The sequence below is a fragment of the Lacerta agilis genome, chromosome 2, assembly GCF_009819535.1.
Source record: "Lacerta agilis isolate rLacAgi1 chromosome 2, rLacAgi1.pri, whole genome shotgun sequence".
NCBI lineage: Eukaryota > Metazoa > Chordata > Lepidosauria > Squamata > Lacertidae > Lacerta > Lacerta agilis.
This window is the reverse complement of record NC_046313.1, coordinates 98070451-98084111: the sequence shown is the minus strand read 5'-3', so window position 1 is coordinate 98084111 and position 13661 is coordinate 98070451. Positions and strand designations below refer to the sequence as shown.

Genomic DNA, 13661 nt, shown 5'->3' with positions numbered 1-13661 from the left:
CAGAGGTGAATCTGGAATCTGCTTGACATTCAAAGTACTGCTGCTGTCAGTTAACAATTTATATGCATGCTTTTCAGTGGGATTGGCTTAATGTCTTTGTTTGGTCATAGTGGACTTATCAGTTTCCCTCTTTCTTCCCAGAGGTCTTCTCCTGTCATATCACAGTTTTGTTTTCAGTATACCATTTCCACAGAAGGTGATAACATTTCAGCTTTTCTCTGATCCAAGGGTGAAAGTTTCTCAGACAGGAATCACACCAAAGGCTTGCTTTTGTTTTATTTTCATTTTTAAGTAGAATGTACTAAGCGTGCATGTTCACTAGCTATTTCTCTGGATGTATCACTGTTATTGAAAGCAGCTTTTGCAGGCCTCATGAGTGGAGTTGGTTATTGGTCTCACAAATGGAGTTGGTTATTAGGTATAAATATCTAGATTTTGTTTGGGGCAAGTGATTCCCTCTTAAGGCAGGAGCGGGGGAAACGTTTTTGTGTTGTGGGCTGTATTCCCTTGGGTGTAATCTGTTGGTGGCCACACCCACCAGTGTGTGGGACCAAAGTGGGTAGAGTTTTGAAACTGGGCTGCAGGTTCCCCACTCAGCTTTAAGCGGTGTTACCTTCTCTACAATGTTCCGTGCAATTTCTGGACAAATGGCAACTGCAAGTAGGTTACTCCTGAGTAAGGAGTTCAGTTATTCTTTATATAGCAAGTTGCAACTTTTAAGTGCAAGTGGGCATGCCAGAGAGCTAGTTGACCCATCATGCCTTTTCTCTATTCTTATACTCTTTTGTGAGCATATACACTGCAAGTCCGTAGCGAGCACCACAGAGATGAGAAATTATCAGTGCAGAAGCAGCCAAGGCCCCACAGGTGGGGCACTGTTGCTCTCCAAGCTTTCCAACACAGCAGGTTGCTGGCATTTACTGAGAGGAAGAGGGTAAGAGTGCAGGGAGTTTGGCCCAGTGCAGTGCATGGCAGCAGGAGCATCAGATTGCCTGCACACTGTGACTCACAATGGGCCAGCTTCCCCAGACATCACTTCTCCCCTCTCCATGCCAACACCCAGGTATGTTGGGAACCCAGGAGAGCAAAAATGCTCCACCCATGCTGCCTCATGAGCCGCTACTGGATTGGAGACAGAACAAAACAATTATGGAGCATGATAATGGCACATAACCTAAACTGAAGCAGGCAGCAACTCTGAAGTGCACTGGATACCTGGGTCCATGGAGGGCTAGTGAAAAGATTGTATTGCCTTTGGGGCATAGGTTAGGATTAGCAACAAAGTTGAAACGCCCACATGTTAAATATATCAGTGGGGAAATTTCCCCAACATTTTAGGAAATGCACTGCTCCATTAAGAGCAGCTGGTATAAATACGTTTGGAAGGTGCAAACAACCCTCTGGAGTAGATGATCTTTCCTTGATGAAGGAGGCAGTCCTGGGGAAAGCACTGCAGCACTACCAAGCACTAGTGTGTGTGTGTCCAGTAGCACCTTAGAGACCAACTACCGGTAAGTTTGTTCTTGGTATAAGTTTGTTCTTGGTATAAGCTTTCGTGTGCATGCATCAAAAAGTGTGCATGCACACGAAAGCTTATACTAAGAACAAACTTAGTTGGTCTCTAAGGTGCTACAGGACAATTTTTTTATATGTGTCACCTCAAAAAGGATATTATAAAGTTAGAAAAGTTTCATAAAACGAAGGCAAAATTATCAGTGGGTTGAAGAAGAGGAGGAGTTTGGATTTGGTATCCCGCTTTATCACTACCCACAGGAGTCTCAAAACGGCTAACATTCTCCTTTCCCTTCCTCCCCCACAACAAACACTCTGTGAGATGAGTGGGGCTGAGAGACTTCAAAGAAGTGTGACTAGCCCAGGGTCACCCAGCAGCTGCATGTGGAGGAGTGGAGACGCGAACCTGGTTCCCCAGATTACAAGTCTACTGCTCTTAACCACTATACCACACTGTCTCTCTATGAGGAGTCTTGCAGCATTTGGCATATTTTAGTTTTGAGAAATGGTCAGACTCAAAGACGACATGATACAAGTTTATAAAATTATGCATAGAACAAAAAAAAAGTGGATAGAAAAAAGTTTTCTCTCTCTCGAAAACTGCAGCTCATGGACATCCAATGAAGCCAAATATAGGAAGATTTAGGAGAGATAAAAGAAAGTACTTATTCACACAGTGCATAATTAAACCATGGAATTTGCTCCTATAGGAGACAGTGATGATCACAACTTGGATGGCTTTAAAAGAGGATTAGACAAATTCATGGAGAACAAGGCTATCAACAGCTTCTAGCCACAATGACTTTGTTCTACCTCCACTGTCAGATGCATTACACCTCTGAATTTCAGTGCCTGGGAATGACATGTGGGCAGAGTGCCTGGGAATGACACTGTTGTAAGCTTCCCACGGGCATCTGGTTAGCCACTCTGAGAACAGGACGCTGGGCTAGATGGGCCATTGATCTAATTCAGCAGGGACTTCTTTTGTTCTTAAATAAAAATGAAGGTTACCACATGCCACTTGCAGAAAGAGAGTTCCTGCTTGTATGGGCAGGAGACAAGACATGCTTCCTCATAGCAATCCGAGGCTGGATTGGTAACTTCTTTTTAGCTAGAGGTGATCAGTGAATCTATTTGAATGTTAGAAGTGCATTTTTAAACATAAAAGTGTTATTAAAACGATTAACTGTTGGGTTGGTTTTTGTTTCAGGATGACTATGTTTTGGAAGTACGCCATTTTCAGTGTCCCAAATGGCCAAACCCAGATGCCCCAATCAGCAGTACCTTTGAGCTTATCAATGTAATCAAGGAAGAGGCCTTAACAAGAGATGGCCCCACCATTGTTCACGATGAGTATGTATATCCATCAAATCATATTCATTTTATAGATTGGATAAGAAAGATTACAGTAAATATGGAAGCTTATTTGGCCTTTCATCTGGGAAGTGGAAAGGGGGGCACAAGTATTTTATTTGTTTATAAAACAAGTCTGTACCACCTATTGGCTCTAAAAAAAGAGCCTCCAACATGGTTTACAACAATGGTAAGTCAGTTAAATAGAGCATATAAAGCCAAAATAGCACAGAGAAACAAAACTATAACTAGATAAAATTTAAGACACATTAAAAGCCTGACAGAACAAAAATGCCTTAATCACTCACATAAAGAACAGCAGAGAAAGGGCCAGTCTAATCTAGTTCACAGTTAGGGTGCTGCCAGTGAAAAGGACCTATCCTTCCAAAAAAAATTCACCTTGCAGAGCAGGGCTTTGGAAGTTGCTGGAGATTGACTAGCAGGTTCATGCAGAAATAGACCTTCCTTTAAATATCCAGGTCCCAAGCCATTTCAGTGCCTTAGATTGGGCCTTTAAAAGAATTGGCAGCCAGTACTTCATCCGCCAAGGCAATCAAAGCCATTTCTATCCTCAAGCTGGGCTTCAACCCAGATCAGAAAGGATCTAAAATAATAAGAGTCTTGTCCAAGAAAGCTTGGGTTCTGAGTTGCCACCATTGCGGAGAAAGCTTTTCAATAAAGGTCTCACAACTAATTTCTCATTCAAGGAAGAATTCAGAGTTCCAACCACCCACTTGGCCAGCCTCCCATCTGGCATTCTTAATCAGCCGAAATGGGCATGGACCAAAATGCAAGCAGTTGGCCTCAGGCTGAACAAGCTGGAATTTATCCTTCAAAACAGTACAAGCAGTAACCTCAAACAAAGCCATAGATTCTCACTCTCAGTGCAGAGTTTAAACTGGAATGCATGCATCAGCAAAGTGTTTTACGAAGTGGTCACAGCAGGCTGCCAAGGTTTCCTCCTTGCTAGCTTGTGGACTAGCATGCAGCCATCTCCTCATCACTTGGAACAACTCCACTGACTGACCCGTGTCAATGTACTGGTGATTAAGAAGTATAGTTTCTTCGATGCCATCATCACCATAGAGTAGGCCTTGGAATGAATTTCAACACATTTTTATAGACCACAGTTTTCATAAAAATAGAGTGAGGCAGTGTACAACACACAAATTACAATTATTGGTTTGGTTGAATACATCTTGAGTATTTTCCACTGTCACTCTGGCTACCCACCCACTCATTGCATCACCCTAGGTTTTTCAGAAAACCAATGAACCTGAGTTCTACCCATGAGACAGGGTGTTTGGGAGTGATTGTGTCAATGCTAATGGCATTCCCTATTCTGGAGGTCAGCTAGGTTCAACAGCCATCTTGGTAGGAGAATCCCCTGGAACACTCAGGAGTCCATCAGGAACGATAGGCTCCCCAAGACCTTTTCAGCCAGGGACTTGTCCATGCCAGTGGTGTTATTTCAACCCTGCACCCTTACACAGAACACATTTTTTACTGCCAAGCAGCTAAGAAGATTATGTCCTGCAGAATCTGTAGGACTAGATATTGAGATAAGTCCATGCTTGTTATGGAGACCATGAAATCCTGGCCTGCTAAGCAAAGTGCTGAAAAATCAAGTGCTTTTTCCATGTACCTTGGGTTCATTCTCCAAATCAGAACAAAATGTGCGGAAGAGACATTGTCAGGAAGCTACCCAGCCCAACACACAGCAATCAACTAATGAGTGTGTATCCCTCTGGTGTATTTTACATACTTTCTTACTTAGTTATTTTTGTCCCTCTCCTTAGGAAATGGTGGCTGGGTGTGTGGTGTATTATCATCATGCACATATGGGTCTGAAAAGAACAATTAAGGGCTCTATATATGACTTTTCTTTCACATCTTGACTTGCTAAAGTGCATTATAAAATACAGATGCTTTAGCCAACTGAATATTAAGTCATTGCTAGTTTTAATGCTCACCTAGGTTCTGAATACTTTTGCTGCTCTTGCAATATTCAAAATTAAGACAGTTATTGATCTGGGCATTTCATGAGACAAAAAAATATCAAACCTCTCTTTCTAACACTGCTGAGTCATTTCTTTTGTAAATTGCTTTTTGGGTTATTTGTTATATTCACTGATTTTTATTTTTATGCCTTCATACATAAAATATGTTCCACTTTTAACTGCATTCTGAGGAAATGTAGCTGAAAATGAAAATTTTCCTTCTGTGCACTCGACCACATCATCACTTATTTTATTCATTAATAAAACAGCAAACTAATCCCAAGTATAGGTACACCTATCTGGCAGTGATTATAGGTGCAATTCAAAGAAAACTAAAGCTGATATACAGACATCAGATTTTCATTGCTACCTGACAGGGGGGCTTCATGATTCACCTATGAGCATCTGAACACAACTGTTCTGTGGGTTTGCAGGTATGGAGCAGTGGCGGCTGGAACATTATGTGCCCTTACCACTCTGTCCCAGCAGCTGGAGAATGAAAATGCTGTTGACGTTTTCCAGGTGGCAAAGATGATCAATCTGATGAGGCCTGGAGTATTTACAGACATTGTAAGTCTTTAAAAAGGAGATAAAGTTGTTTACAAGGTAGTTTATAAACAGGGAAATGTCCAATTAAAATCTATGCACATGTTTTGCATACAGTCCCATGCCCCTGTGCCTGTGAAGTCAGATGGCTAAAAGATGTCAGGATGACCTACACACGAGTAGAGCCTTGGCAGAGACACATGCCCGACTGGCATGTTCCCTCCCTCCTGGGCGATCTTTCAGGAGCTTCAAAAGCATTCCTCAGCCCGAACATCACAGCAACTAATGCCAGAAGACATTAGCACACTAACGGATCCGCAGAGGTTTGCGCAGTTGCGTAACAGAACTCAGCAACTCAGCATTTTGGCTAATCTACTTTATTTACATATAAACACACATGGAACACTGCAACACGGCTCCCTCTCTCTCTAGCATCAGACAGCAAAGAGAAAGAATAAAGGAAAATAGTCCCACTTCACAGAACACAGTAAGACAAACATCCTGTCTTCGTTACATCCCATTCCTGTGAATCAAAATACATACCCAGTCACGTGATAGACAACAAACCCATGGCTGCACACGGGGAATGAATCTCCAACAAAAGACTCCACCACCACATATATTCATAGAGTCTCCACCAGTTTTGCTGCCAGATATCCTGCACAACTAAGAACCACAGTGCAGCAATAAGCACCATCTTAGACCCTGACCTTTATTTATCTAGGGTCGGAATTCCTTTCTTTCTTAGATCCAACAAACAGAGTTTGTTCTAGGATGGAGATTATCCATGGAGTCAGCGCTATCATTCAGCTACTTTTTAACTTGTTATATTCTTGCAGGGTTTGGGGTTTTTAGACTATAGTTCATTACAGTTCTCACAATATTACAATAAAAAACAATGCAGTACCTTATTCCCCCTTTTCCCTCCCAGCTTCCCCACCAACCTCTGTCCCCATGCTTCTTTATTTACTTCAAAACATTTTCGTTTTTAATACGTAGTCGTTAAGTACGCTACACAGTGTTCAGACTTCCGTGCTCAGATAACGGTTAGGATGAATGAGTGGCAATGCTCTGCTTTGGTCCCAGATGAACATCTGTTAAATTGGAGGTGTTTCCATCCCTGCATTGTGCCTGCAGGCTTCACAGGAAGCACAGGACTTGTATGCCCTAACTCTTTAGACGAGATCAGAGCAGAAAGGAGGTGCACATAATATTAAAATAAGGCGAGTAAACAAACCTTTATTGAAGATGTAGTTTGTGAGAGGTGACTGGAAACAAGATGAGAGCGAATCTATTGCAATAATTGGGCGGGGGTCCGGCTGTAACACACAACCAACAAAATTGATCGAACAGGCAAGTCTTTTGGTTGAATCTGTGTCACTGCCCTTTGTAAATCGTTATTTCTGTATCTTCTCTCAACTTTTTAATTATTCAACAGATTGGCCACATAACTTAATTTTGTTTCATTGGTATTGTACCTGGCTTTAGGATTATTTTCTAATGAAAGGTTGGTAACAATTTTTATATTGTGGGTTATCAGAGTATGGGAGAGCTACAAGATTAAAGGTGTCAGGCTAGGGCACAGCAAGCAATACTGATCTCCCCTAGAAAATGCAAGCTGAACATTTTACTTCCTTGAATGTTAGGTTGTTTAAAATGTTCTGATATTTCCATTCCAGGAGCAGTACCAATTTCTTTACAAAGCAATGCTAAGCCTGGTCAGCACTAAGGAAAACGGAAATGGCCCCATGGCACTGGACAAAAATGGTGCTGTTATGGCCAACGACGAATCAGATCCTGCAGAAAGCATGGAGTCTCTTGTCTAATTGGAATATTGAAAAGGCACTTAATTTGTGGAATTTCTGAAGACTGAGTAAACTTTTTTGAGGCCTTTTTTGCCAGACTCTAGGTTATACAATAACCCAATTACTTTTTTACACTGATAAAAGTTTTGATATTTATTTTTGCCATTTTATGTCTTAATGGTATCCTACTGAGCATTTGCACCTCTTGTTTATTTCACACAGTGAAACGCAATTTTATCTAGTTTGCACTATATGATCAGTGTTAACTGCCTATAAAGTTGTAATACAAAAACAAGCAAGCAAACAAACCCTGATGTGACATTCCATAACAAACATGCTACTTTTTAGTTGAAATGCCATGAAGTTTTGTTAATTACTGTGAGCCTTGACTCTGAAGTCTTGAATGCTAGACCAGAAGGATTCTTTTTGTTTTACAAGAACAGTGCTGTACTCTAAACATACTCCAATGTTTATTAATTTTCATATAACTTTGGTAATCATTATAGGTCTTCTGTATTCCAGTAACATGGATGAGTGTTTTTTTTCCTTGTTTGACAAAGTGGTGTGGTGATCACTAGCTACACTGAAGTGCAGTAGCATTCAGAAGTCGAATAGCTGGTCTGCATTATTTGAATTGCTCCTCTCGGCTACATGGAAGCCTAAGGAATTGCTTTCCATGTCACATACTAAATTACATTCCCGAAACACTGAGCGACTCAAATCTTGAGATTTGACCTCAGTCTTTGGTTTTACAACTTCACTGATTCCCCAGATTTTCACAATGACATTTCAGTATGGGAAAATATTTTGATCATATTGCCACCACAGACAATTTAGTAATCAACAATATACTACCAGATCATTTTATTCCAAAAGCATTTAGGTCACAATTTCCCAGTTAGTGTTCACCATTTTAAACATATATTTCCTTCATTCTTCTGGAACAGGATTTCTATCTTGACAATATGTTGCAGGATGGCAAAAGGAATTTCTTAATTTCATAGCTGTTAGATGCCGTTTTTACAGGTGTGTAATTTTCATACTTTACTGCTAAAACGTACTGATCCATATTACTGGTGAAACGATCTAATAAAAAAAAACTACCTATAAGATTACACTTCCTCTTTTTTTTTTTTGAACCAAATTAATTATTTAGCATACATCTCCTTAGTTCATTGATCCATTTCTATATATTATACATTATACTACACTGTCCCTGTTACTTCAGGCAGCCACTTAATCTATTTCAAACTTCAGAAAACCCATTTCCACTCATTAGCTTTACATTTAAGCCTCTGTTTTGAATAACTTAAAACTGCTCTGCTTTCCAAACCACTTTTCTGTGCAGCTCATTTAAGCATGGATGGTCCCCTTGCACTGCTTTTTATCTACACTGTAAGAATGGGGAAATTAATTAAATTCTGATGAGGTGCTTGGTTACATGGCCCATACCATCTGTGGTCATTGTAAATAAGCAGTGAATGCCCACAGGAGGAAGATTACAGAATGGACCTTGCTAGTATAAAATTCAGTATAATTGGCAAACTGGTTTTAATGGCTAAAATGTATAACTTATGTTATAGCTACCCAAATTACTTTATTGTGCTCTTGTGCTCTTGGTTTGTCCTTGAATCAGTTTGTTTAAAATGATCCCTTCTTGTCTGAATTTACTTTACTGTGCCTCCAATTCAAAATAGTGAGAAGAATGTGCCTACATGTAAAAACAGGTTCCTGCCGTTATATCTGCACTAGCTGTCAAGGGTAGAAGTGGCTGTGTGTATGTATGAGGGAATCCAGGGTAAGCCAACAGAGACACTGGTCTACTTGTCATTAAGATGGTAAATTGAATAGTTCCCTAGGCAAAAAAGCCATGCCAATAGAAAATTAGATGTCAGGTAGAAGTGTTCTAGCTTAGTCTCCTCCTTGACATCTACTGTAGTTCTGCATCTGCAGGGGATTTTCCCACCACAATAGTGTGAACCACAAATTTGATAGGTTTGCAACCTTGGTGAGAATTCACTGTGTGCTAGGGCTTCATAGCACCAACTTTACTAGCTCCTCTATTTAAAAAGCCACTGAAAATTCTAACATTTGGTAGGAACCAAAAGGCACCATCACTTACAGTCCAATTCTATATATATAGCCAAAAGTGAGCCCCACTGAATCTAATGGGACTTACTCCTTGGTATGCATATAGGGTTGTAGCTTTAGGGAATTATTTGCATGCAACAGTCACTACTACAAATGTAAGAGTTGCTATGCAAATATTTGGTATTTGCAATGTACAGCCAGGCTAATACTGGTGCCTCAATACTGCAGGGCAAAACCACTTCTTTCTTTGGATGATGATTTCCAGTGTTCTCTCCAAATGTATGGGAAAGTAAATTAGGGCATTAAATATATATTCAAAGTAAAATGTACAAACATTTAGGAAATGCTGGTTCCATTGAAGAAACAATTGAACTGCAAGCTTATAATGTTGACAGAATGTCCTATTTTATGGATTCCTTCATCCATAGAAAAGAGAGAAATCTAGTTTGTGCCAGCCACACATTTGAAACACTTTACCACTAAACTTAAAATAATCTGGATGACCTTAACCATTAAGTAGAAGAGTTTGAAGTGGTTTTTATTGACACAAGTTGATGCATGTGTGTGTCTCCTACTCCAACAGCAAACTAATTCTTAAACAAATGCCTATTTCTTTATAATATTGTCTCCTAAAATGTAAAGGCCTCCTAAAAGGGTGTGAAAATAAATGTCCAGCAAAGCTGTTATCCAGTGATGTAACAGCTGCTCCGAAATTCATCCATGAAGCTGTTGTTTGTAATTGTTCATAAACACACAATTAAGTGCCTCTCACATGTTGCTGCCCATTTTAAATTTGCAGTTGAAATTATTAATGTGGCATTAGAGAAAGTAGGGTCCAAAACCACCACAAGATCCTGATGGTAGTTGCATTGAGGAGCCTCCTCTGTTACGGAGATGGTTGAGGCAGCACCCTCTTGCACTGAGCTCCATGCACATATCAGAACCATCCATGCACTCTAGAGCTGCTGGAAAAGGACTCCGGGTTCCGCAGTAAATAAACTACATTAAGTGAAGCTCACCAGAGGGGGGCCTAAGTTGTCCAATGCATTGTGTAGATTTAAGACTGACTATCCAGAAGCTGCACTTCACTTTAAAAACTCATTTCAAGTTACACCATCTGTACTGCTTCTGCTTTGACCAAGAGGCATACTGCTTGCATTGGCATCAGGGACTGCAGTGCTTCCATTGCTGGCAATGGGCACTGCTTCAGGAAATTACAACTTTTGAGCATGAGACGAACTTTGATCATTTCACATCCAGAATTTTGTGGCAAGAAATGACTGGTTCAAAAAGTAAGAGGTGTGTGGTGTGTATGTTTCCCGCCCCCAGCTTTAGTTGGATTTGTTGGTAGCTTTTCATTTGAGTCTGAATTTGTGGAGGAGATACTACAGAGGAAAATGAATGTGTCTTGGCAAGACTGCCTGGCAGCACTTAAGCCAGTTCCTTAAAATGTGTACCATGTTGTACAAGTGTGTTTTTCGGTGTGGATTTTAAGACAAAATTAGACCAGTATAGCTGAAGTTGGATTGTTTGCAAAGCCAATTCCATGTGAATTCCAGCTCTTCTTTAATATTTACAGAATTTTGTCCAAAGGTGTATAACTCGATTTAATGATCAATTGCTTTGTTTTAATTAGTTCACATGGGAATCAGGGTGCATTCTTAATGCTGCAGTCAGCAGGTAAAGAGGGGGATAACAAGATGCGTTTGGGGAGAAGGGTTTGATGTTTCATGTGAAGTTCGAGTTACAAAGTGTAAATTTGCTGTAACATGAAAAGCTGCAATTTTGAGTTTGCAGCTCTCATTTTGTTCTGAAACAATCCTATGGACATGAGCCCCAACTCAGAGGATGTTTGGGCCACACTACCGTAGATGTGACATTGATTGCATGAATGCAGTCGACATACTGTTTTTATTATGCAAATACCAACAACCAAGGTGAAACCTAAGCAGCCGTCAGACCTTATGGGGTGGGAAGGAGGAGTTCAGCTTTTTCTCTCCCTGCCAAAGTCATATGAGCAGCAGTTTATGAAAAGTTAATTTTTGTCAGAACCATGGAAGGGAGAGAGTTAAACTCTCCATTCCCATCAACCCCTCCCAGGTTTAGGTGTTATTTACTTTTCTCGTTGGCTGCAACAAAAATGTGCACATTATTTGTATTACTGCAATTAAGTCAGTAGTTTGGCCCTGAATCAGGACTTACATCCCAGTGAATTATTTGGAACAAGTTAGTCATTTGTGTCCTATTTATGTTCTGCCTTCCTACCCTGCTTAAGGCAATGGGTCTTGCATCTGTTTATCCAAGGAATATTGTAGTATTGCTTATCAGTGTAAGCTCTGAATTTATATTAACAGATCAGTGGGCTCAGCATTCTAATGAAATACTGCCATTGGTCTTTTCTGTTAGACTCACATTGACTATACTTCATTGTTGAGGGGAGGATATCCTTCTGATGATACCTGAATTTTGATTAATTTATAAACATTAGTCATTTTCAATATTAGCATTTTGAAAGAAATGCACTTGTAAAAGACTGATGCTTGTATAACCTGACTTTGCTAATGTGGTCTGGAAACAAAGAGAACATGGGATTGTAATATGGATACTCTGAAACAAATTGCCTCGTATGTTTGGGCCATGAAAATCAATGCATATTTATGTATTGAACCCTCATCTAAAGGAAGGGTAGCGCCGTTGGCATTCCCAGTCTACAGCCTTAGTACTGCAAATACATACTTTGCTTTGTACTTCTTGAGTATGATAGTTGATATGAAAAGTCACTTTGCATAGATTAAGTTCATCACACATGAATAGTGCAGGAGGCATACCAAAACTTTTATTTTGAAACAAATTATCCTTTAGCATTTCAGTGTGTCTGATCAAACTCTGAATGGAAACTATCATGAGGCGAAAGATGTGGGTGCATGTAGGCACATGTGCACACCTCTGTGTAAGGAATACAGACTTTTAGGGTCCATTGTAGAGCCAGTGGAGTTGCAATCAGATGAGCAAGGTTTAAATTGAAAGATTCATTGGAACGCTACCAAAATGCTATCCCTTTTTAATGACATAGCACAATGACCTTGTTATAAGTATGATTTCTTGTAAACTGCTATTGTATTTTAAAGTAGAGATATCAATTTTACCAAAGAAACATAATACTAATTCTTAGGAAAAATAATGGAAAAATTGAAGAAGAAGAAGAAATAAGGAAAGTATAGTTATGTTGCAGGGCAATTGTATGCATGTTTGATTGGAAGTCAATCCCATTGTGTTCAATGGGGCTTAGTTCCAGGTAATGTGTGTACAGGATTGCACTGTTAATGACTTAGCAGTCATTCTCTCAAATTCATTCTCTTCTGCCACCCACTCCTGTGATACATGGTTATGTTCAAATAGTGCCAGTGAATTTTATATGAAGGGGAAATGCCTCATTGCTTATCCACTGCATTTCTTTTCTTTTTGAGATGTAATTCTCCATCCTTACATGTCAATTCTTGAGCTTTCTCTCTTGATTGTCATTATAAGTAATGCATACTACATTAGCTTTGCTTATCTGTATGGGGAAGGCATGCAAAACAAACAGCGAGAGTACACAGAGAAACTAATGAAAAGACTTGGCCTCGACATTGTCTTAGCTGTTCAACTGTTTTTAGTATTTTTGTTAGATATTTGCAAAGGGAAGCCTTTTCTACAGAGGATAATTAATTTCAAGAAAAATGTCTTGAGTTTTAAGAATAAACATGTCTCCAAAAGAGGAGATAGTCAATTTTATAAAATGTCACAACTCTCCAACATTTGGGGTAGTGACCTTTCTTTCTTTTGTTAGAACCTTTGAAACTAGCAAGCAGCCATTGTTTCTAAAGAACTAAGTATTCATCTCTATCCATTGTTTTCATTTCCTTCATTTTTAAATAGCAGAAATCATTAAAACTGTAAATATTTTGTTGCTTGAATAAGCATCTTCTGGGAACTTTGTATCTATGGTATATAATCATAGAATTTTATATTTTCATATAAAGCTAATTTTTTTCTAGTTTCAACTTCTTCATGGTTTTTTTTTTCCTTTTGTGGTGGATATGTGAATACATACTTTATGTGTATTGAAGTAGTGAAATGCCATCACATTCCAAAAAGAATTCAACACATGTTATTTCTTTGGGACAGTGATTGTTAATGCTGGATTTTCTTTAAATTCCATTGTCAGTGTGTGCAATAGGAATTAGACTTAACCAGTCACTGGATAAGTTTGTCTCATTGACCCATTGGGGAAATGTGGTGTTTGGTTTGGGGGGAGTTATTAATTTTTTTGTTTTCTGTTCTTCCTTTTTGTAACTTGAAGAATTTCCTTTTT

General features: G+C 39.4%; 1 protein-coding gene and 1 long non-coding RNA gene across 5 annotated transcripts in view; one reads left to right on the top strand and one right to left on the bottom strand.

Annotated features, from left to right (window-relative positions):
- The window catches only part of PTPRG (protein tyrosine phosphatase receptor type G), a 565261-nt gene extending 556930 nt beyond the window's left edge, over nucleotides 1–8331 (top strand). For all 4 annotated transcript variants that reach the window (XM_033141322.1, XM_033141320.1, XM_033141319.1 and 1 more), the window contains 3 exons: nucleotides 2723–2865; nucleotides 5300–5435; nucleotides 7091–8331. In XM_033141322.1, coding sequence (XP_032997213.1) covers nucleotides 2723–2865; nucleotides 5300–5435; nucleotides 7091–7237 — 426 coding nt within the window. In that variant the 3' untranslated portion in view covers nucleotides 7238–8331. The remainder of the gene's footprint in view (nucleotides 1–2722; nucleotides 2866–5299; nucleotides 5436–7090) is intronic.
- LOC117041945 lies at nucleotides 5090–6742 on the bottom strand. The gene is made up of 2 exons (XR_004426038.1): nucleotides 6649–6742; nucleotides 5090–5441 (listed from the first exon to the last, which is right to left on the bottom strand). It is a non-coding gene; the product is annotated as an uncharacterized LOC117041945 (long non-coding RNA).
- Nucleotides 8332–13661: the final 5330 nt, after the last annotated feature.